Raw genomic sequence first — 25,497 nt, 5'->3', positions numbered from 1 at the left:
GAATTTATGTTAACAAAATATCACAGAAATTAAACTGTTGACAAAACTTAAATCACTAAATAAGTTAAATTTAAGCTATCGAATGAAAGTTATGAAATTCCCACCAAAAGTTACGAAGTTCCTGCCAAAATACTGAGAGCAAAGGATATCTGAATATTAAGCCGTAGCTTTCCAAATACTCATCTAAATACAAAGATAAACTAACCTTCGTGACTACAGGAATTCAAACTATATATTAACTACGGTTTAGTATATTAAAATAATAAAAAAAATCCTCAAAATTATTTCCAAAACTAACTTGAAATTAAGAACTTTGGAAATATACAGCCACATGCTGTAGCCTCGATTCCAGAGTGATATGAACGAATATACATAATATAACTGAATGCTGAGTGGAAATGTTTTGTGTAGAAAATAACTATCCACGGAAGAGCTATTTTCTCCCTTCTCCAGAGGCTTTATTAATTTCCAACTTTTGTATAATCATAAGCAACACACTTGCATTTTTTGTTTGAATCTTTCTGTTGTAGTCATTTTGAGAGATAATAAATATTCTGAGATAAAACTTGTACAATATTTGTTATGTCAGAAGTATGGTGGAAGTTTATTAAGACTGTGTATATTCTGTTGGAAGCATTTAGAACTGCCAAAGGATAGCAGTCAGTCACACTGGATGCAACCCAGAATATAAATGAAAGTTTTGCAGCATTACACTTCAACTTACAAGTTGAAGTGTTATAATTGGATAATAAATGCTCCTCCATATTCATATCACTTTCATTATGTTTTCAATCAGGTGTTTCCCTTCTATACATACCACCTAGCTGCTCATTTAGACTCAATATGTTATTTACCATTCAATACAGGATTGCTAATTGAGGCCACCTAGTATTTGATGAGGAGCCAGTAAGCAAGTGACTGGGTTTTTAATGACTAACAAAGTCACCTCTTTATGTTAATTCAATTAAAAATGAGGTTAGTAATTTTAGGTTAACTCATAGATAACAATGTTGTTTCTAAAAGTGAGCATACACCTGAGTTTGTCCCTGGATGAAAGAGTATCCCCAAGACAGCAAGACACAAAAATATAATGTAGAGAAGCATTTATTATCAAATTATTTCTATCTTGAAATATAACCGTTTGTTCAGCTAAAAGCTCAAGTGCTCTCTCCCTCACACAATTCAAGAGCTTATTAGATAAAAGTATGATTTATATTTTGATGTTTTTCAAGAGCAGAAATGATTTTATTTTTGATTTCCTTTTAATTTGGCTTAGTTTCTTAAGCTGCACTAGTATTTACAACTTGTATATACAATATATACAGTTTGAATATACTTGTATATACAACTTGTATTTATTTGTATTTGCACTTGCATGTGACAGAACCTTTCACAAATCAATGCAACAAGTGCATTCATGAAAAAAACAAAGAGCTACTTTCAGATGTCACAATGCACACTGTGAAGCTGTAGTCCCTTGCCAACAGGAGTAATCCTGGAGCAAGGCTACATCTTAACCCTCATCACCACATGGACAGACTAACACTGGAATATATTCCAGAATTTTAAATTCCTGCCAGAGTTTAGTTCCCTTGAACTTTCTGATTTTCACATATTTCGATCTTAAGGATGCGATGCATCCTGATGCATATGGGGGAGCAGGGGGCAATGAAGTTCAAGGATAGTGCAGTACATAATTTTATAAACATTACTCAACACAACACCCTTTACATTTTATTCTCTGATGGAATAAAAAAGCTTGTCAAGTCAGATAAAATATATAGATGCAGAAGGTAATTTCACTAAAAAATTACATATTCCCATATTTCTGAAATAAAATATTTAAAAGATATATTGGAATTCACCTTAATTATTGTCTTACCCTCATATATTTATAAAAATAAATGTAGAGAAAGGAGTATATGAACTAGCTAAGTACCTCCAGGTTGAACAGCTGATTGATTAATATTTGCTCTTGTTTTCTTCTGTATCTCTTCTGAAAATATATAAATAATTAATGCCATAATACATAAAGAATTCAAAGAAAAGCATTAATATTTTTATATATTTACTGTGAAAAGTCCAATTGGTTATCATATATATATTTTTTCAGTAAGGTAGCAGCATACAGAAATTTATTCACCAGTCAATGGTTTTGTGATACCATCCATAATCCAATAAAAAGTATTCCATAAAAACTACTCAGAAAATTTCCATTATAATGTTATGAACCAGAGCACAAAGAATAAATCAATTCAGTAATGCATAAATTTATTCATTTGATGTAAATTAAATGTAATATAACCTTAAATTAAAACAAACAGAACTGCATACTTAGTATTAGTAATGGCAAATAATGCAAGAGAGCAAGCTTATAGAGCCGTGGTCCAACAGTTTTCACACATTCATTTATAATTAATAAATTTTTTATAGAAGGGCAAAAGAACACATCAATGTTTCAATTATTTATTAATAATTAATGGATACTTGACAAATCTTTGCATCAATTATGCATAGAAATTAGAAATAGAATCGGTTACTGCACATCTTAACTCCATTTCCAAATTATCATCTAGAATTCGTGATTTATATTTTGATTTTATAAAAGTTACTGCCAAAAAACAGTTGATTCACAGAGCCATGTGGATCCAAACATTAAAAACAGTCTTGGAATAATTAAATTTATAACTGTGAACTTGTGTCTGTTCAAAATTCTCAAACACATCTCCACAATCGAACAGTCTTTTAACTGATTGGTCTCTAAGAGAGCTCTGTTAAAATCTAATCGACTTGTAAGCTCTTGAGGGAATATTGAATCATAGATGTCAAATTACACCCAATTCTACACACACCATTTCACATTTTACACATTTTTTTAGACTTTGATGCATTGTAGAATTGCCCTCTTCGGTTCTTCCCCAAGCCACAGTACTACAGCTACTTCATGCTCGTTGCTTTGCTGATCTAGTCTGGGTCATGATTCCATTTAAGCACAATTTAATTAACAATGAAATTTAATGAGATTAATAAATTTTTAATTGATTAATTGCTAATATTAAACTAAGCTAACAGATTTCTATTACAGTGCTATATATTTTGCTATCTAGTTTTACGTTAACAGGATAATCATATCCTTATCCCTGCTGGCAAAATTCCTGTATATCATTAACAAAACCCTACAAGCTGTCCTTGCAAGCCCATCTGCACAGCTCAGGAAACTTCGTGTGACTGCAAATTACACCCAAGTTTTTTCATTCTCCACTATCCTGTGTGTAGTAACACACAGGTGGTATGTTATTCTGGGATTTCTGTTACTGATATTTAGTACCTTGAATTTGTCAATGTTAAACTTCAATTGTCACTTCTCAGCCCATCTGTCTAAATTAAATGGATTAAGCATGAATTGAAAAAAAACAATTCTATAATTTTCAAAATAGCAAAATTGCCGTTCCAATTTCTGGAGAAATTTTTGTAACCATTCCACATAACACTATTTGTGAAAAATAATTATTTTCTGTACATTTGAGTAATGGTTACAATATATCTTTTATTCTGAGCCTGTTTGCACTGCTCAGAGAACTTCATATCTGACTGCACAATTACCCCCAGGTCTTTTTCATTCTCCACCTCCCTGAGTGTAGTACCACACACAGTTGGTACATTTCTCTTGGGTATGCAGTACTTTGCATTTGTCAATGTTAAATTTTAGTTACCACTTCTCAGCCCATCTGCCTAACTTTTCTAGATTCTGTTGCAGAATCATACTGTCTTTACTGTCATTAACAACCTTGCCAACCTTTGTATCATCTGCAAACTTCGACATTAAGCCTGATATACCTTCATCAATATCACTGATAAATACACAAAACAACAATGGGCCCAGCACCGAACCCCGGGGAACTCCACTAATAACATTGGTCCACGTAAAGCAGTGTCCATTTATTACTACTCTCTGCCGTCTCCCAATCAACATTCCCTTTATCCATTGCAGTAACTTGCCCTTAATGCCATACTGCTCGAATTTGTACAGCAGTCTTCCACGTGCAACAGTATCAAGAGCTTTCCTGAAATCCAAGTATATGATATCAAATTATTTTTTGCATCCAGTTCTTTTGTGACCACATTGTAGAATCCAATCAAATTGGTCAGACAAGACTTCACAAACCCATGCTGTGTCTGAACTATTACTGGACTTATCTAGGTGATCCTGCATCACTTCTTTAACAAGTAACTCCATTAATTTCCCAGAACAGAAGTTAAACTTAACAGGTCTATTATTATTTGTGTCACCTTTTAAACTTCCTTTGTGAATTGGGGATAAATTTGCACATCTCCAGTCCATGGGGACCTCCCCTGAATCTAAGGATGCTCTCATAATTATGGCTAAGGGTTTGCTAACTTCCCTCACTGCCTCCTTCAATATAACTGGATAGATTCCATCCACCCCAGGTGCTTTTTTTATGTTTAACTTCAACAATTTCTCCTATACTTTGCTCTCAGTTATTAGAAAATCATTTAGCTCTCTTTTAGAGTTTAGTATACTTCTGTCCTCTTCCTTACAGAATTCCTCATGTGTGAATGTAGATGCAAAATACTCATTCAGTTTGTCAACTATCTAAGCAGAATTATCAGCAGTCAAACCACCAACATCAAGTGGACCAATCTGATTCATCCCCTTCCTTCTAGAGTTTACATAAGTAAAGAAGTCTTTGCTGTTTTTCTTTGCATCCTTTGCCAAGGATTTCTCATAATCAGCCTTCACTTTAACCTCCTTTGTGACTTGATTACAGACTAGCTTATATCTGACACAGGCTTCTGTCACCTGATAATTTATATGCATCCGATATATTTTTCTTCTTTGACACGGGCCTCATTAGTTCATCTGACATCCATTTAGGTCTAAATCTTGAACAGTATTTCTTAGTTGGTATGAAAAGCCTAGTAGCTTCCAAGATTAATTCCTTGAAGGGTTCCCATTTAGAATTTGCTGTTTTAAACATCATCAGTAGATCCCACTGTATAGAATTTAAAAACTGTCTGAGACTGTCTCTAGTCATATTTATGAAAACAAAAAACCTTCCCTTTACCCTTGATGGTAGTTACGTCTTTAAGTAAATCCCACATCAATACACTGTGACCACTGTCACCTTGTGGATCCTTCATCTCCAAATTCTTAATGCATGAATAATCACTGCTGATAATCAGATCAGGATGATCTGCTGATAATCAGATCAGGAGTATTACTTCCTCTGTTTGCCACTCAAACATGTTGCTGTAGAAAACAATCAGTTCAATAAATCCACAAAAGTCTTGCTAGCATGCCAGGGACCAACCAACAAATTCCAGTCAATATCTGGGAAGGTAAAATCCCCTGTTATAAGACGTTCTGATTTACTGGCCCACTCTATTTCTCTGTATAGTTGTTCATTGTACTCATCAGAGTCATTAGGCCGACAACACACTCCTACTCTCAATTTCCCTTTCCTGGTGCTTAAGTCGCACCAAACTGACTCAATATTACACCGTCCACCCATATCAACTGGATGCACTTCTTTAGATTTTGTGTTTCTTAACTAACAGCATAACCCCTCCTTCCTTCCTACCCTGTCTATCCTTTCTGTACACATTGTGCTCCCCAGATTCCGATTCTGCACTGCTTATATGTGTGTAACACCATGTCTCTGATATCCCAACAATATCTGCCTTTGATGTCTTGATTAGCACTTCAAATTCATCAAATTTTATTTACTCTACTTCTAGCATTGGTGTACATGCAAGTATACATGCACCTGTTCTTACTCTTAGCTGCCCAAACACAGCTCATGTATTTACTTGTTCCATGATGACTCCCAGCAGCTCTTGAAATCCCCAGGATTTCAAGAGCTGCTGGGAGTCATCATGGAATAAGCCTCTGCCTGCGGCTGCTGTTAATCTTTTAGTCTGTGAATCCCGACTGCTAGCTTGTCGGGATTCACATACTAAAAGATTAACCTAACATTGCCTCGATAGCATCAGCAAATATTCTTGAACCCTTTCTATTTAAGTGTATCCCATCCCTGTAGAAGCAGTCTCCGCTTAGCAAGCACAGACCACATAGAAAATTCTACCCCATTAGCCTTGCACAATCTCTCCAGGACCGAATTGATTGATAAGGCTCTCATCGTATACTCCCTCCTATGTCTGGACAGAATTGCAGACACTTTCAAATTTAACTCTAACTCGCAACTTTTTTTCAACATTGACCTGTACTTGTTAAGTAAATCTGCAGATCTCTTACTCTTAAGGTCATAAGTGCCAACGTGTATAACAATATCACCTTTTGTGCCCTTAAAAGATGATATCTGTTCCACACAACATCGCAGAAATACCCTGGTCCTGTTCCACCTATCTTTTTTGCATAATATATTCCCTGTCTCCCTGATAATAGTCACCAACAATAACTAGCTCCTATGGGACCAGCGCATTCTGCCTTGGAAATTGCCACTGTGTTGCCTGATGCACAGGAGTGAGCTCAGGCGTTGAGTTGGGTAGTTGAGAGCTTGGTGGGCTCCTCATATTAATTTCTTCTAGGGCATCTACCCTACACTTCAAACTCTCATAGACACCCATCAGAACAGACGCCCATCAGTTGGTGATTAATTTCTTCACAGTCTCTCACCTAGTACAAACACACAAAGACATCCTCTTTGGCTAGATTGTGTCCTGTTCTATACAGGTCTGCAAACATTTCACATTTCGCACATTTTTTTTAGACTTTGATGCATTGGAGAATTGTCCTCAAAACCCTACAAACTGTCCTTGCAAGCCCATCTGCACAGCTCAGGAAACTTCGTGTGTGACTGCAAATTACACACAAGTTTTTTCATTCTCCACTATCCTGTGTGTAGTAACACACAGGTGGTATGTTATTCTGGGATTTCTGCTACTGATATTTAGTACCTTGAATTTGTCAATGTTAAACTTCAATTGTCACTTCTCAGCCCATCTGTCTAAATTTCCTAGATCTTGTTACAGTACCATACCTTTATTATTAACATTAACTGATCTGCCAACATTTGTATCATCAGCATACTTAGACATTAAGCCCGATATTCTTTCAACAATACCATTTATAAATAGTGAAATAAGAATAGATCCAGCACTGGAGGAATATACTAACAACATCAGTCCAAGAAGAGCAATGTTCTTTGATAATCACTATGTTTTCTCACTTAAGGAGTACCCCATTTTGTGAAAAGGTTAGGCGTACCTGATGAAGTGGCCACTAAGCATATAGATAGGTTAGAACCATATGTTGGCAAAGAAATCAATTAATCAATTTCTTTTGATTCAGAGTAACTTAAAGATAACAATCATCTACAAATAATTCCAGGTCAGTTTCATAAAAGTAGCAACTAATGTATATAAAAAAGGTAAAGTGCAGCCATTATCAACCCACTTCAGGATGGAAGCCTCCTCAACAATTCATGCTGAGGGAAATGGACCATAATCTGCCACGCTGGTCCATTGCGGGTTGGCAGATCGACCGTATTCAGCAGTCAGGGGCTTGAACCCCGGTCTATTCAAAGAGCGTGTGCTACTGCACTCCCGCTCCTGACCACTCGGCTATGGAGGCTGTCTGTTTGTAATAATGTAGTACCTAAGAAAGACAGCAGGTTGTCATATGTTAGTGAACTTATTTTCCTCCATGAAGATAAGCTCGTCAAAAATTATTTTAGGTCATAACTTCTTTTTATTTTCTCCAATGGATGGCAGAATGATATTAGATGTGACACTGGGAAGACAATATTCTCTGAATGACATTTGGACAGGGAGCAAATGAGGCTAGTAAGCTAGTGGAGTAATCAATGTGGTGGCAAAAAATTCACATTCAAGAAACGCAAACAGGGAAAGACAATTTTTACCAATAAACAGGGATGACATCTTGCATTTTTACGTAAAGAAATCTAAATTCCACATACAGGCTTCCCATTTTTTGTATTTCTTTACATCAATACTGGCCTTCAGCAGTGAAGCAGGTTCAGTGAGAGAATTACAAAAGAAATGTATTGGCAGTTGATGATCTATTCATTGAAGAGAAATTAAAAAAGAACAATGAGAAATATCAAAATAAGTCTGGAAAGTGAACTAACAATATCATATGAGCTGAAAGCAAGGTTGTTGAATCATAATGTATGATACTGAGGGAAAAATATGAGAGAATTTCATTGATTATCAACTAACTGCCCAAGGTTCATTGTCTGAAAAAAATCACTATATCAAACAAAAATAATAAAAATAAACTGGATAACCAATCTGAACATAGGTACACCAGCCTTATCATTAAACTTCACTCATTTAATAATAAGGATTATATTTCAATACACAAAAATTAAATAATAAAAAAAAAATCGCAGTCTTGTATGGGGGGATAATTACCCCTTTTACCCTCAACTCCATTGAGCTGTTGGTAAAAATTTGTAATGATGTTTGCCTTTTTTGATTAGAGGCAGGGCTAGATACTATAACAAAAAATCAATGCTTCAGCCTAGGATGCTAAAAAATAAGAAAGAAAAAAAAATATTGCAAATTAAAAATAATAAAAAAATGTTTAAAATTTTAGGTGCATTTGCCCACGCACACATACACACCAAGCATATACAGTAAGTGCCAGTTATAGTGATCATGTTTGCAAATTCAATTTTGATTCTAATAAGCAGAAATTGACGAATATTTTCCACAAGCCAAAGATATAAAGCACAAATTTACACTTTATTATTACCAATTAAACGATAAGTGAAAATCGAAAAAATATTATCCGCAGGTTAGTAAAATAAAAATAATGATTTTTTCAAATAGATATTTACAGTATACCCAGTATAAAATAAAATATAAGTATAAATTCAGTAGCTTTCGGTTCCGTAGTAGCTAACATCGCCATGGAAGATCTGGAGAAGCAGATACACCAGAACCCACCTACACCTATTACAACGTGGTGTAGATACGTCGACGATATTTTTACCATAATACCACGTGGTTCTGAAACGGTACTACTAGAATACCTCAACTCTCTATCCAATTTCATCAAGTTTACCGTAGAATCAGAGGTGGACGGTTCGCTCCCGTTTCTGGACGTGCTAGTGCATCGCGTAGGCCCACATCTAGAGACCTCAGTATACCGCAAACCCATGTGGTGCGGTCAATTCACCAACTACGGGTCCGGCCACGCTCCAAGCCATCTCAATAGCACTGCCCGCACCCTGTTCTCCAGGGCCTGGAGCCATTCCAGCACCGACACAATTAGACGTAACGAGATCTCCCGTGTGAAGGCGGACCTAACCAGATGCGGTTATCCATCCCATGTACTAAACAGATGCTTGTTACAGGCACAAGAACTTACTTCCAACCCAAGACCTCCGAAGCAAGTCGGCATATCATCCGCCTACATTCCGTACTATCCAGGAGTGTCAGGACGTATCTCGAAGATCCTGAGAAGTTACAACATCAAATGTGTGCAATTACCAGGTAGGAACCTACGTTCGCTTGTCTCCAGTGTGAAGACCCCTGTCACACCTGTCTTACGCAGCAATGTAGTGTACCGTATCACCTGTAGGGCCTGTAACAGTTGCTACGTAAGTGCGACATCGAGACGTCTCCAGGATCGCCTCACGGAACACGACAGAGCAATCCGGCTTGCCGAAACTGACCAGTCCGCGCTTGCAGAACATTTTTGGGCTACCAACCACGATCTTGACCCCAAGCGCGACTTTGAGATAGTGGACCACGCGTGACACTTTCGCCACCGCCTATGGCTAGAGTCACTAAACATAATAAACAACCCTAAGGCATTAAATCGCCAGAAAGGCATGTGTATACATCCCATCCTAGAGACAACCGTTTTATTGATGGATGATCACTGGCGTAAGGCAGCACACGTCCGTGCTACAACAATGACGCATGCGTAACGTGCCACACTTTGCTTGTAATGTATTCAAATTTGTCAGTTGATAAAGGGACGCGTGTTCCGAAAGCTACTGAATTTATACTTATATTTTATTTTATACTGGGTATACTGTAAATATCTATTTGAAAAAATCATTAAACTATGGACCCCAGTACTCCAGGCCCATTTGTCACTAAAATAAATTTATACTTATGTAAATAGCTTAATTAATATACATATTAATTAAATATAACACTTAGTAATATGATTATAATTTAAAATAGTCACTTATCTTAGATTGTTTTAAATTATCACTGCAAAATCTATTTATAGATTTTTCAATAATGTATAACAGTCTATAATCAGGATCACTTGCATTTTTTGGAATGGAAGAAACTTGCACAAGTTTCTTCCAACAGTCTCCTCAGGACGGCTATAGCCCAACAAGTTTGCTGCTTTGTAACTGGAATTCATTCGGATTAGTCTTCATTTTCCTCTTCCTTGGTGAAATTATCAGTAACAGATTGGGAAATTTCTTTATCTGTTAAAGCTGTAGTCTATCACACTTGTAAATCACCATCTGTGTCCACCAATCATTAAACTTCTGTTCACCCGTATCTTCAAGCTTTCCAACGTAATCAGTATCGTGACTTAGTTGACCATCATGAATAATTAATCCACATTTTTTGTAACAGTTGCTAATGCAGCTTTTGGAAACTTCATTCCAGGCACTCATTGTCATATGAAGTGCATCTAGAACAGTTATCTGCTTTGCAATATCGGATGATATTCCCAAACCATCATCTATCCAATCTATAAAAGATCTTAAAGGTTTTTATTATTCCCTGGTCGAGAGGTTGAATCAATGATATGGTATTCAAAGGTAGAAAAACTAATTCAATGTTTTTGAACATCAGCTTCAGATGAGCTGGGCAGTTGTCCAAAACCAATGCAATTTTTTTTTTGTTTTTCTTATCCAATTGCAAATCCCATTTAATAAATAATCTTCAAATAAAGAAGCTGTCATCCAAGCACTGGCATTATTGGCATATTCAACAGGCAGCTGTTTTACTCCTTTAAAACATCTAGGCGATTTACTCTTGCCTACAACTAACGGCTTCATCTTAATTGTTCCCGCGATGTTGCATGTTAAAAGAACTGTAATCCTGTCTTTGATCTTCTTTCCTGCAGATGCAGAGGAATTTTTAAAAATCATGCAACGGTCTGTAGTACAACCCTGTTTCATCTGTATTAAAACATATGTAGGATTATAAGCACTTAGCACAATTTGCCAGTTGTCAGTTGCAGAACCATCAGAATCCTGTTTTTCTTTGTGAAGTTTTTTGTAAACAGTATCATACCTCTTCTTCCATCTTGTTAGACATCCATCCGTCGCCTTAAACTCTTCTTGTAGTTTTTCAGCAAAATCAGGCTTTTTGAAGAAGAATGCTACGATTTATTGGTGCATTAAATGAGATGGCGTGTTTGAACCAAACAAACAATTTCATCTACTGTTTGGCATTTCCTTTCACACTTCCTTTTTCTGGTTTCAATAATCACATTAGTGTTTAATGTATGACGTGGTTTTAATAATTTTTATAAGGATGACTGAGGCTCCAAATTTTACTGCTGCTTCCCTTTGAGACATATTGCTTAAGTTTAATTTGTCGTATGTTTCTATAATTTGTAACTTATCTTTTACATTCAAAAATTCACTCTCATTCTGTTCACTGATATTTTTTTGGATATTTATTATTTATTAATTAAAGCAGCCCCAGCCAACCTATGGCAACTCCGCTGTCAGTTACACATAATTTAGCAGTACTCTAAATTATACTAAATTACTCACCCTAGATACCTTATCTCTAATATACTCCCTCTCCTGTTTGCCCAAGTACAGGGAGGAAAAAACTGCCACAACCAAAACAGATACATAAGAAAAAAACTGAGAATAATCAAATGACATAAAAAATAAATATACATATAATTAAACTTCAGACCAAGTCCAAACTGCATCACAAAGATGCTACATCTTTGTTGGAAAGCCAGCCGCACAAGGAGCTACCAAGAACAGAAATGCCAGCACAAGGAGGTGGAGTTGCAGTGGATATAGCAGACTCATGCCTCCACCACCAAAGCAAAGCCTTTCAGAACAATTCCACAGAACTTTAGGTAATTCAGGACTACACCATACCGCATTACCAATCCAAGGCTTCTAGATGCAGAAGAGTCTTCCACCTAAGAAATATAGGCGTTGCAAAGGCTTGGAAAGCCAAGCTCTCCTGTTTATCAACTAGAATCATCTCGCAGCCTTCTGCCATAAGATTGAGATTACTCACCCTAGATACCAATTCAATTCATAGATCGCTGTACTCCTCACAGTTGTACATGTGTTCCCATGATTCCTTTTTGCCACAATAGCAACTAGATCTTTCAGTGATTCCTAAATCATGCAACTTTGCATTAATCGAACCATGACCGGTCAATAAGAACAGCTTGTAAGTTTGGTGTGAACCATTTGAATTTTATCAAGGCTGCATTTCTTATATCTGGGAAAAATTTTTGTGTAATCTGCCCTTTATCACAAACACCACTCCAACGCTCCTGCCATATTTTTACCAGAACGTTCCAGATTCTTGCCTTTTCCTTCCTGGGGTCTGCCAAGATGTCCACCCCCTATATTTAGAAAAGAACATAAAAGGCCACAGCAGGTGAAGTAAACCAATGCACAATACACCAAATGCAAATCAATAGGATGCCAAGCACATCCTAAAGAGCATTATTCTTTGAATGGAACTGAACTTTCTAGTAAATACTTTTCCACTTACATGCTCAAACCAAATTGGTGCACCATACGTTACCACGGGGATAAATACACCTTCATATAGCAAGTTCAGTGCCTTATCTTTTATTCCCCAGCCAACTCTAGTGATTTGAGTAATCATCCCAATAAATTTCCTCACCTTTTCTGATAGATAAGTAAACATGCGCGTTGAAAGTCAAAGATCCATCAAGCATAATGCATAGATATTTTAACTGCCTTGCCAATTTTAGGCTCTACCCAATCATTCTCACAACTGGGGGTCTTCTACCTGAAAAATGACCCTTGAAGAAGATTGTCCTTGTTTTAGTTCCTGATACAGTCAGTTTATGTAACCAGTTAAGTTCAAGCAAAACCTGCTGTGACCTGGTTTCTAGTTGCATCCACGAATTTCCTTCAATAAGCAGCACAAGATAATCAGCTTACGCTACCATCTCGCGAAGTCCCTATGCAACCAATCCTCCAAAACTAGGTACCACATTAGTGGTCCAAAAACCAATCCTTGTGGGCATCCCCTCTCATTCAATGGAACCAACCGACAACTTAACAGTCACTGTGCAATGCATGAAGTAGTCTTTTACCACCCTAAATATCTCAGTTGAACAGCCTGCAGGTCACAACAGCATAAGAACGCTGTTCCATTGGAGTCAAAAGCTCTCTCAAAGTCAATAAAGATTCCAAGGACATACCGTTCGAGCCTAATATACAGTGTGCCAATTAAATAACGAGACTGAACCGACTACAAAAAAAAAAGAATAACACTAAGAGCAAAGTAAGGTTATATATTTTTGAAGTAATCACCTCTGATGCATACACACTTTACATCTGTTATACAAGTTTTGAAAACACTTCTGGAACTCCTCTTCTAGTACTGCTTTCAGCTGGTCAGTCACAGGAGCCTGGATGTCCTCTATTGTCCCGTATCACGTTCCTTTCATAGCTGTTTTGATTTTGGGAAACAAAAAGTAATCTGTGGAGCCAAATTCAGTGAATATGGGGGGGGGGGTTCGATGACTGGAATCGATTTTTTTGCCAAAATAATGTGATGTGATATTCATTAATGTGACTCCATTATTTTCCTTGGAACAGAAGTTAAGCTAACAAGTCTGTAATTAATCATGTCATCTTTTGACCCCTCTTTGTGAATCAGGGATGCCTGGCCAATTTGATTGGATACTATGATGCAGTCACAAAAGAACTGGATGCAGGGAATAACTTTGATATTATATATTTGGATCTTAGAAAGGCTTTTGATACTGTTGCACATGGAAGACTGCTGCACAATTTGGAGCAGTGTGGCATTGGAGGCAAATTGCTGCTATGGATAAAGGGATGGTTGAGGGGGAGAAGACAGAGAGTGGTAATCAATGGACACTGCTCATCGTGGACTAATGTTATTAGTGGAGTTCCTCAGGGTTCAGTGTTGGGTCCATTGTTGTTTTCTGTATTTATAAATGATATTGATGATGGTATATCAAGCTTAATGTCCAAGTCTGCAGATGATACAAAGTTTGGCAGGGTTGTTAAGGACAGTACTGATGCTATGCTGCTGCAACAGGATCTGGAAAGGTTGAGCAGATGGGCTGAGAGGTGGCAAATGAAGTTTAACATTGACAAATGTAAAGTACTACATATGGGAAACAGTAACCCCAGAGCAATGTATCAACTCTGTAGTACTACACTGACAGTGGTAGAGAATGAAAAGAACCTGGGGGTAATTGTGCAGGCAGATATGAAGTTTTCTGAGTAGTGCAGACGGTCTGCAAGAGTAGCTCATGGTGTCTTTGTCAATGATATACAGGAATTTTTCTAGCAGGGATAAGGAGGTGATTATTCCCTTGTATAACGCAATGGTCAGGCCACACCTTTAGTACTGTATACAGGTCTGGAGGCCTCATTTCAAGAAGGATGTAGAGCTGCTGGAACGAGTACAGAGAAGGGCAACAAGATTAGTGAATGGAACAAAGGGTTGCTCTTACGAAGAAAAGCTTAAGTTTTGCAAATTACAGTGTCTGGAGACTAGGCACTGGCGAGGTGATCTGATAGAGGTGTATAAAAACTTGAATGGTTTGAATATGCTCAATGCCGATGGGATTCTTCCTCTTTCTCAGAATAATCACCTGAGAGGGCATAAATTCAAATTGAGGAAAGACAGATGTAGGATAGATGTGCGGAAATTTGCCTTCAGCCAGCGGGTAGTTGGTTGGTTGGTTGGAGGAACAGACCTCCATCCCTTGTTGGGGAAGTTGATAGCCTAAATAAATTTAAGGCTCAGCTGGACAGGTATTTCGAACGAACGGAGGAGTGAAATGGGAGTGTTTTTTTTTTGGCTGATGCTGCATAAGCTTGCTTTCTTGCATCATATGCCTCTACTAATGCTAATTATTCTCGTCATTCTCGTGTTGGCTTTCTTTACCTTCGCCAAAAGTTGTTTCAACAATCAACTACTCGCTGGCTATAGTCTCTAAGTGCAAATTTCCACATATCTATCCTGCAACCAACCTTCCTCAATTTAAATTTATTCTCCATGCAATATCTGTGCAAGATGGAAGGATTGATTAAGCTTGGTCTTATGTTGCACTTAGAGACAAAGACCATTATCTATGGTTCAGCCTAAATGGCTAATATCTTTTAAAATTTCTTAGCATCTATAGGCAAAATAGGCAATAGGCAAACTGCTAAATGGGATATAATGCCAAGCTTAATTACACTTTACTATATTTGTCTACTTTCTTTCTCAGGTCTGATTAGTCTTTTCTAATTTGTTCTGGCATTGTGTTTTTCAGGTTAGCATGTGTTCTCACAATCCATATTTCACAATTTATTTCATCCTGCATCTTTGTTTGGTTAAAGCAACTTTGCTGCCTGTTACACTTTTCCAGTCGTTACTTCATTATATTTCAAAACTGAAAATTTATTCAAACTACCCCTACTATAAGAAAGAAAAATTTATTCCAACTATAAGAAAGAAATCCCATTTAATTTATTCCACTATAAGAAAGAAAATATTAACTTTTTTGGTTTTTCTTTCTTATAAATTCTTATATTGTCAATGTATATTTTAGTAATTAAACAGTTGCTTTTACTATGTGAAGTTTAAAGCAGTATTACATACTTTATCCTCACTATACGTTTTGTAAGTACTGTAATTTTTATTTATTTTTTGGCTTGCATCATTTGCTACTATTAATACATACTAATTGTATTTGTGTATATGTCCATGCATTTTCCATTGGTACAGGTGTTTCTCTGAATAGGTATTTGCTTGCTTACTATTTGTTGTAGTGTAGGAGGTTACAGCTGTTCAACTTGCTGGGTTAAAGGGTTATCAAAACATTACACTCATTCTTTCTCTACTGTTATTCCTTGGCTTCTTCCTTTAGAAAATGGGGTGTCTGCAGTTGAATTTCCTATTTTATTTCTTTCAAAGTATTTTTTTAAGTGCAGTGGTCAGACACAGTGGTGTAGTAAAATTTTTGAGCCCCTGTGCAAAGACCATGAAAAGGCCTTCTATTTTTATTAACATGAAGCCCCAATGCCGTACTTATAAAAATATTATTTATAATGCACCTCAATTTTTGTATGTGTGCGATGCAAGGAGTGTAAGGAAATCAGGCGACAACTCAGCGTTGTTTTGGGCCTATATGAGAGCTTGAAGGACAGAGTGGATGCCCTCGAAGGATTACAAGTGAGGGCCCATCAAGCTCTCAGCTGCCCACACCAATGCCAGAGCTTGCACTTGGTCATTGCGCAACACAGCGGCAACCCCAAAAGCAGAATGCGCTGGTCCCAAAGGAACTAGTAGTTGTTGGTGACTCTATTGTCAGGGAAACAGGAAACACGCTTTGTAAAAAGGATAGGTGGAACAGGACCAGGGTATGTCTGCCAGGGGCAAAGGTTGATGACGTTGTAGAGCGGATATCATCTTTTAAGGGCACAAAAGGTGATATAGTTGTACACGTTGGCACTAATGATATTAAGAGTAGGAGACCGGCGGAATTACTAAACAAGTACAGGTCACTGATAAAAAAAAGCCGTGAATTAGGGTTGAATTTGAAAGTGTCTACAATTCTGCCCAGACACGATAGGAGGGAGTATATGATGAGAGCCCTGTCGATCAATTCGGCCCTGGAAAGATTGTGCAGGGCTCAAGGGGTGGAATTTTTTTCAGCCTGGTCTGTACTTGTTAACAGGAGAGACTGCTTCTACAGGGATGGGATACACTTAAAGAGAAAGGGTGTAAGAATACTTGCTGATGCTATCGAGGCAGTGTTTGGTGGGTCGGAAAACTGCTAGTTTGGGGGGATACAAGGACTAATAGATTAACAGTAGCCATTGGCAGAGGTGAAAGTGATTCTTGCACTGCTTCTATTGGAATGAGCAGCAGCCTGGAAAATAAGATGCAGGATATTTCAGAGACTGCTGGAAATCATGGGGGTACAAGTAAACACATGGGTTGTGTTAGGGTGGCTAAGAGGAAGAGCAGGTGCATGTGTACTTGCGTGTACACCAATGCTAGGAGTTTAGTAAATAAATTTGATGAATTTGAGTTATTGCTCAAAACATCAAAGGCAGATATTGTTGGGATTACAGAGACGTGGTGTCACACAGATATAAGGAATGCAGAACTGGAATTTGGGGAGTACAATGTCTACAGAAAGGATAGGAAGGGAGGAGGGGTTATGCTATTAGTTAAGAAACACAAAATCCAAGAAAGTGAAGCCAGTCGACATCGCTGGACAGTGCAGTGTCGAGTCAGTGTGGTGTGACATAAGCATTGGGAGAACAAAATTGAGAGTAGGAGTGTGCTATAGGCCTAATGACTCTGATGAGTATAATAAGAAACTGTACAGAGAAATAGAGTGGGCCAGTAAATCAGAGAGTCTTATAATGGGAGATTTTAATTTCACAGATATTGACTGGAATTTGGGGGCTGGTCACTCACACACTAGCAAGGCTTTTGTGGATTTATTGGATGATTGTTTTCTACATTAGCATGTTCGGGAGGCAACTAGAGGGAGTAATACTCTTGATTTGATTATCAGTAGTGATTCTTCATGCATTAAGAATCTGCAGATAAATGAATCACTAGGTGGCAGTGATCACAGTGTTCTGAAGTGGGAGTTACTCAAAGAGGTAACTACCATTAGGGGTAAAGGAAAGGGATATTGCTTTCGTAAAGGCGACTACGATGGACTGAGACAGTATTCAAATTCTATACAGTGGGATCAACTGATGATGTTACCAACAGCAAATTCAAAATGGGAAGCATTCAAAGAACTTATCTTGCAAGCTACTAGGCTTTACATACCAACTAAGAAATATTGTTCAAGGTTTAGGCCTAAATGGATGTCAGACGAACTAATGAGGCATATGGCAGAGAAGAAAAATGCATGGGATACATACAAATTAACACATGACACAGAAGCCTATGATAGATACAAGTTGATCTGTAACCAAGTTACAAAGGAGGTTAGGCAGGCGAAGGCAGATTACGAGAGATCCTTGGCAAGGGATGCGAAGAAAAACAGCAAAGAGTTCTTTGCTGTTTTTCTTCTAGAGTTCTTATGTAAACTCTAGAAGGAAGGGGATGAATCAGATTGGTCCACTTGATATCGATGGGTCAACTGTTGATGACCCTGCTCAGGTAGCTAACAAACTAAATGAATATTTTGCATCGACATTCACACATGAGGAGTTATTCTGCGAGGGGAATGCCAGAGGTGTATTCAACTCTAGCAGTAAGCTAGAGAATCTTGTAATAACTGAGAGTAAAGTGGAGGAGAAATTGTTGAAGATAAACACAAGAAAGGCACCTGGGGTGGATGGGATCTATCCAGTTTTATTAAAGGAGGCAGCAAAGGAAGTAAGCAAACCCTTAGCCATAATTATGAGAGCTTCTTTGGACTCAGGGGAGGTACCCATGGAGTGGAGATGTGCAAATGTGACCCCAATTCACAAGGGAGGATCAAAGGCTGACACAAGTAATTATAGACCTGTGAGTTTAACTTCTGTTCCCGGAAAATTAATGGAGGCACTGGTTAAAGAAGCACTGCAGGATCATCTAGACAAGACTTCAGTTATAGCTCGGACACAGCATGGTTTTGTTAAGGGGAAGTCTTGCCTGACCAATTTGATTGGATACTATGATGCAGTCACAAAAGAACTGGATGCAGGGAATAACTTTGATATTATATACTTGGATCTTAGAAAGGCTTTTGATACTGTTGCACGTGGAAGACTGCTGCACAAATTGGAGCAGTGTGGCATTGGAGGCAAAATGCTACTATGGATAAAGGGGTGGTTGAGGGGGAGAAGACAGAGAGTGGTAATCAATGGACACTGCTCATCGTGGACTAATGTTATTAGTGGAGTCCCTCAGGGTTCAGTATTGAGTCCTTTATTGTTCTCTGTATTTATAAATGATATTGATGATGGTATATCAAGCTTAATGTCCAAGTTTGCAGACAATACGAAGGTTGGCAGGGTTGTCAAGGGCATTACTGACACTATGCTGCTGCAACAGGATCTGGAAAGGTTGAGCAGATGGGCTGAGAGGTGGCAAATGAAGTTTAACATTGACAAATGTAAAGTACTACATATGGGAAACAGCAACCCCAGAGCAACGTATCAACTCTGTGGTACTACACTGACAGTGGTAGAGAATGAAAGGGACCTGGGGGTGGTTGTGCAGGCAGATATGAAGTTCTCTGAGCAGTGCAGACGGGCTGCAAGAGTAGCTCATGGTGTATTGTCAATGATATATATAGGAATTTTTCTAGCAGGGATAAGGAGGTGATTATTCCCTTGTATAAGGCAATGGTCAGGCCACACCTAGAGTACTGTATACAGGCCTGGAGGCCTCATTTCAAGAAGGATTTAGAGCTGCTGGAACGAGTACAGAGAAGGGCAACAAGATTAGTGAATGGAACAAAGGGGTGCTCTTACGAAGAAAGGCTTAAGTTTTGCAAATTACAGTGTCTGGAGACTAGGCACCAGCGAGGTGATCTGATAGAGGTGTACAAAGACTTGAATGGTTTGAGCATGCTCAATGCTGATGGGATTCTTCCTCTTGCTCAGAATAATCACCTGAGAGGGCATAAATTCAAATTGAGGAAAGACAGATGTAGGATAGATGTGCGGAAATTTGTCTTTAGCCAACGGGTGGTTGGTTGGTGGAATAAACTTCCATCCCTTGTCGTGGAAGTTGATAGCCTAAATAAGTTTAAGGCTCAGCTGGGCAGGTATTTCGAACGAGCAGAGGGGTGAAGTGGAAGTGGTTATTTTTTATTTTTTTTTTTTGGCTGATGCTGCATAAGCTTGCTTTCTTGCATCAAATGCCTCTACTAATGCTAATGTTCAATATATTTAAACTCTAAAAAGTGGTTAAAAAGGTACATCAAAATAAGCAAATTAATAATCTATAACATTACAATGAGGCTAATTTATAAATACGATTCTTATTTTAAAAAAATTAATCTTCACTGCCTTTATATTTGCAAAATTGAATTCAAAAGCAATATCAAAAAGAAATTCTCCTGCGCATTCTGTACAGATGGAACATGTTCAGCTAATACTGAATCATATTTCCTCAGAAGTTAAACAATACCCCAAAAATTTCCATTATGACTATTGTCAATTTGTTCAGAAGAACCACGGAAAGCGAGTCCCCTCTCTGACAAAAATAGGATATCAAGAATGCAGTGAAGAATTTTCTTCCATTTATTACTTTCAACCTTGAGCTGGTCAACAATACAACTGTCAATTGAAGTTGAAGTACCGCTCATTGCTGCCTTCCTTGCTTCTTTCCATGCAATGTGTAAGTTAGAATTTTCATGACTTGGAATGTGATCCTTTAATTTTCTCAATACTCCATCCTGGATGACTGGTTAATACACTCACATTAGAAAAGGCATCCCCCTTGGTAAACAAAAAAACACAGCCAGTCTCGTTTATATTTCTCTCCATTTGTCAATTTTCTGTAAAAAGGAGAGTTGGAAATGAGTGATTATCCTTATCCTTGGGGACATCAGTTGGTACTTCAAAGTCCTGAACTTGTAGAAATGATTCAGTGTCAATTGTATTCCTCTTATCAGTAAGTCCGATGTCGATTTGTGATGTGGAGGCTTTACAGCTGCAGAGACCCTCTTTCATTATTATCAGCTTCAGTTGGCAATTGTGATTTCACTGTTTGCTCTATCAGTTTATCATCAGTGTTTCTTTGGGGGTTTTACTTTCTGTATCTGTAGCTGGTCCTGGTCTAACAGCCTGGTTATCAAGATCAGCGTGGTCATTCTCTGATTCACATTGATGGTGATGTCTAATTATGAAGTCAGTAATTGATTTGGATTTTTTGACAGCTTTTTCTTGCCATTTGGTACACTTTCTCTTCACTGCACCACTTTCATATTTTTTCATTGTCCCACAAAACTGATCTGAAGTAAAAAAAACAATATTAAGTAACACATCTTAATTTTGTTTAACCTACCAGGGGGGTAGGCCCCCCCTCAAAATTGTAGGCCCATGCCAACTGGCCCACCACTCTCTGATATGGCCTGGCAGTAGCTTCACATAAACAAGGCAAGGTTGCAATATTCTGGCCTGGGACTGCTTTCACAAAAGAAATAATATAAAAAAAAAAAAAAAAAAAAAGTCCTTTTCCTCAGTTTACTTATATTCAATGAGTTATAAATTACATGCTGCTACTGACCTGCAGGCTGTACAGTGGGTTGCTATTTTTTTTATTTTTTTTTTTAAATCGCTGATGCTCTATAAGCTTGCCTCCTTGCATCATTTAGCCATTACTAATACTATGGATAAAAGGAATGGTTAACTGGCAGGATATAGCACAGCCACCATATCAGAGTGGTCAGGCACAATGGTGCATAAGTACGTGTGCTTTGAGTGACCATGGTTCAAGCCTACATGACTACTAAAAATATGGTGCAGTTTCTTATATTCTTGCTACCTTGTGAACTCCTGTGGTCATCCTGAAGTATAAACAGGAATTTATAATTATAAATGACTATTTCTCTTCATGGGTAATGTTGTGAGTAGGAATGCCATATGGTTTGGTTTCCTTTCTGTTTTTAATATTTATTAATGAAAGTATTTAAAGTTTGATGATAATACAAAGCTGGCCAAGAAGGTTAATGACATTATTCAGCATATGCCAGTTCAAGAAAAAAACTAGACCTTGACATTAGTTCTAGTTTCAGGAAATTGAGGTTTAACATAAATGAAGGTACTGCAATTGAGTAACAGTAATTCTACAATAACAAACCATTTGGGTGGCACAAAACTCAAGGTATTTGATAAGGAAAAAATGTGGGCTAAGAGTACAATCTGATATGAAGTTCTCTGGGCAGTGTAAACAAGCTAATTGAACAGCTCAAGGTTTTGTCAATGATATACTGGAACTGTGCTAGCAGAGCAAAAAAAGGTGAATATCACATTATAAAAAGGAATGATTGGGCTACATTTGGTATCGTACAGTGTTTTGGAAAATTCATTTTAGGAAGGACACAGATCTGTTAGTAGAATGCAAAGAACAGCAGTAAGATTACTTACTGATTTCCTTCATTTTATCAATACTAATATCTTCCCAAAATTCATAATCTGATAGACATAATTCAGTCTATATCTTCATCGCGATCGACTCACACCAAATGTAATAATACAAACCCGGAAGAATCAAAGATACATCTTGATGCAGGTTTTTAATCTGTATACAACTACTATACTCTAATCCTAATCCCAGCAGGACTACTTACTGTATTCTTCTATATTTAAAAGTGGATATATAACAGCAGCATACACAGCAACTCCTATTAGACCTACAATTCCTCCAACGAAAGCCCCATATCGCCATCCAGTTAATATATATGCCATAATCTGGTCAAAGAGTCAACCACAGAGTAACTACACTGTGTAATCAACTATCGCTAAATAAAAGGAAAATGAAACCGACTCCAAATATCATACTTTTCAAATAAAACCACAGCAATTATAAAATATTTCTTTGGCTATTTAAATACGATTTATCCAATGGTAAATCAAACAAGACGTGGGATATTCAATGGACTAAAAACTATTGACATAGTCGAAAGTGTCTAAAAGGCTCCATTGAACTCAGTCAGTTTTTCATTTGAGTACAGAAAATAAATCAGATACGATTCATGATGTTGTTATTATTAGCCACATGGTGCAAGGAAGCCTGAGGCTTAGGCTGCAGCAGCCAAAAAAAAAAAAAAAAAAAAAAAGAAACAATTTCTGAATTACCCTGAGAAAGAGAGACAGAAAACAAGTCAGAAGAAGAAAGGAATCACCAAGAAAGAGAAGAATGATGATATCCAGCGTCCTCATAGTATTCAAATTTTGATTTTTTTTTTTTTTTTTTTATGAGAACCCCAAACACGAGAGGTATTAGAACCTATAGTACTTAGTACCGTGCTTGGGTTGGAGGTTGAGAAGACGAAAGAAGATATTTGTTGATATTGGACTTGAACTTCTGTAGATTGTAGTTTTCAGGAAATACGTCTGAAGGAAGGTTGTTCCAGAAAACGGCAGTTGAATGAATAAATGAGGAAGATGAAAAGTTGGTTCTGTGGGTTTGAAGTTGGACAGTAAATGGATGTTGGCTGGTGGCAGCACGTGTTCGGACTGTTTTGAAAGAGAGAGCGGGAATTATAGAAGCCAATTCAGAAGAACAGTGCCCATGGAAGTATCTGTAGAAGAGGCATGCAGCAGAAACAGTGCGTCTATGAGAAAGCGAGTGGAGAGACTCTGTTAGAGATGAATCATTAATTAACCTAACAGCCCTCTTCTGAATGGAATCAAGAAGCCTGAGAGAGGTTTTGGGGGCACAACCCCAGATGTGGGAACAATATTCCATGGCAGGGCGGATTTGCGATTTATACAGAGTGAGCAGCTGTTTGGAAGAAAAGTAACGCCGAGAGCGAAAGAGAAAACCAAGTTTTTTAGATGCAGAGGAAGCAATATTTGTAATGTGCTTGTGCCAAGAGAGATTAGAAGTCAGGGTAATCCCCAAAAGAGATATATCATTTTGCCTAGAAATCGGAGTGTCACTAAAGATAAGCATAGGAGCAGAAGAATCCTTTTTGCGAGATATAAGACAAGATTGAGTTTTAGAAGGGTTGAAATCAACTAAGTTGTCTTTGCCCAACTGGAGAATTATCTGAAGATCGGCATTTAAGGAATTGGCAGCAGATTTTCGAGAACTTGAAGCTGATTGAGCCTGGACAAGGTTTCTCAAAATGGAAAGTTGAATGCAATGTGCTATCATCGGCAAAACTATGGATAGGATTTCCAGTCAGTGGAAGAAGGTCATTGATATACAAGAGGAAAAGAGTGGGGGAAAGAACTGAACCTTGGGGGGCACCGGCATTAGTGGAGAAGTTAGAAGACAGAGAGCCATCTACCATCATCCTCAGTGAGCGATCAGAGAGAAAACGGGATAACCAGTTACTAAAAACAGTTGGCAAACCATAAGATGGAAGCTTGTTTAGAAGACCTTTATGCCAAACACGATCAAATGCCTTTGAGATGTCAAGAGCAAAGGCATTTGATCGGATTTGTGTTTCACCGAACCTTTCCATTGAATTAGTCCATAAATGGGTAACATAAGCCAGAATATCACCAGTGGATCGACACTGACGGAATCCATACTGGCGATCGTTGATCAGATGGAAGGTTTCTAGGTAGTTTAAGAGTTGGCGGTTAATTGATTTCTCCATTACTTTAGAAAGAGTAGAAGTAATTGCAATGGGACGGTAATTGGATGGGAGGGATTTGTCACCCTTTTTAGGAACTGGCTGGATATGAGCAAATTTCCAAGCAGAAGGAAAAACACCTTTGGAATAAGAAAGTGAAAAAAGGCGGCAAAGAATAGGAGTAAGTTCAGGAGCACAGGTTTGAGAACAAGTGGAGAAATACCATCAGGACCTGGAGCTTTCGTAGCATCAAGATTCATCAAAATCCTTCTGATATCCTTTTGACGGAAGACCACAGGAGGCATTGAATGGAGCGTGTTAGGAATGGTGGGAGGTGTTTTACCAAGGTCATTAATACATGAGCTCGAAGAAAAATGTGATGCTAGCAGGTCAGCTTTATCCTTGGCTGAAGTGACAACAGAACCATCTGGTTTGGACAGTGGTGGGAGCAGAGATGGGCAAAAGTTGCGGCCAATAGCTTTGGCAAGAGACCAGAATGCTCGGCGAACATTAGGTCAAGAAGCAAGTTTTCTACTCTTAGCCTGTTCAAACTCTAGTTTGGACTGATTAATAACTGCTTTACAATTGTTGCGAGCTCTGGTGTAGGCAGAAAATGAAACTGAAGAATTAGAAACAAGCCAATTACGATATGCAACGTTCTTCTCTTGGACAGCCTTAGCACATTTATTGGAAAACCAAGGTTTAGATAAAGGACGAGATTTTAAAGTGGAGTGTGGGATAAAGGATTCCATTCCTGCAAGAATAATTTCACTGACACGATCTGAGCAAACGTTGACATCAGAAGTTTTGAAACAGTAATCAGACCAAGGAAAAGAAGAAAAGAAGTCTCGCAGGTCATCCCATTTTGCATTCTTGTAATGCCAAACAATACGAGGTTGGGAATAGCCATGAGATAAAGGTTCCATTGGAGAAGAGACAATCACCAAGTTGTGATCTGAAGTGCCTAAAGGACCTTTCACTTCAAACTTGTACTTAGAAGGGTTGTTTGTGAGAAAAAGATA

At 37.9% G+C, this 25,497-nt stretch overlaps 1 protein-coding gene across 1 annotated transcript in view; it reads right to left on the bottom strand.

Moving 5' to 3' along the window:
• The window catches only part of LOC150078040 (small integral membrane protein 20), a 31,969-nt gene extending 9,039 nt beyond the window's left edge, over nt 1–22,930 (bottom strand). The window contains exons 1-2 of the mRNA XM_090384983.1: nt 22,517–22,930; nt 1,940–1,996 (exon numbers count right to left, since the gene is read on the bottom strand). Coding sequence (XP_090241109.1) covers nt 1,940–1,996; nt 22,517–22,634 — 175 coding nt within the window. The 5' untranslated portion in view covers nt 22,635–22,930. The remainder of the gene's footprint in view (nt 1–1,939; nt 1,997–22,516) is intronic.
• Nucleotides 22,931–25,497: the final 2,567 nt, after the last annotated feature.

This window comes from Mastigoproctus giganteus, chromosome 11, assembly GCF_048544385.1.
Source record: "Mastigoproctus giganteus isolate SK-2022 chromosome 11, ASM4854438v1, whole genome shotgun sequence".
Taxonomy (NCBI): Eukaryota; Metazoa; Arthropoda; class Arachnida; order Uropygi; family Thelyphonidae; genus Mastigoproctus; species Mastigoproctus giganteus.
Note: the sequence above shows the minus strand (reverse complement) of the source record. Positions and strands in the feature narration are given on the sequence as shown.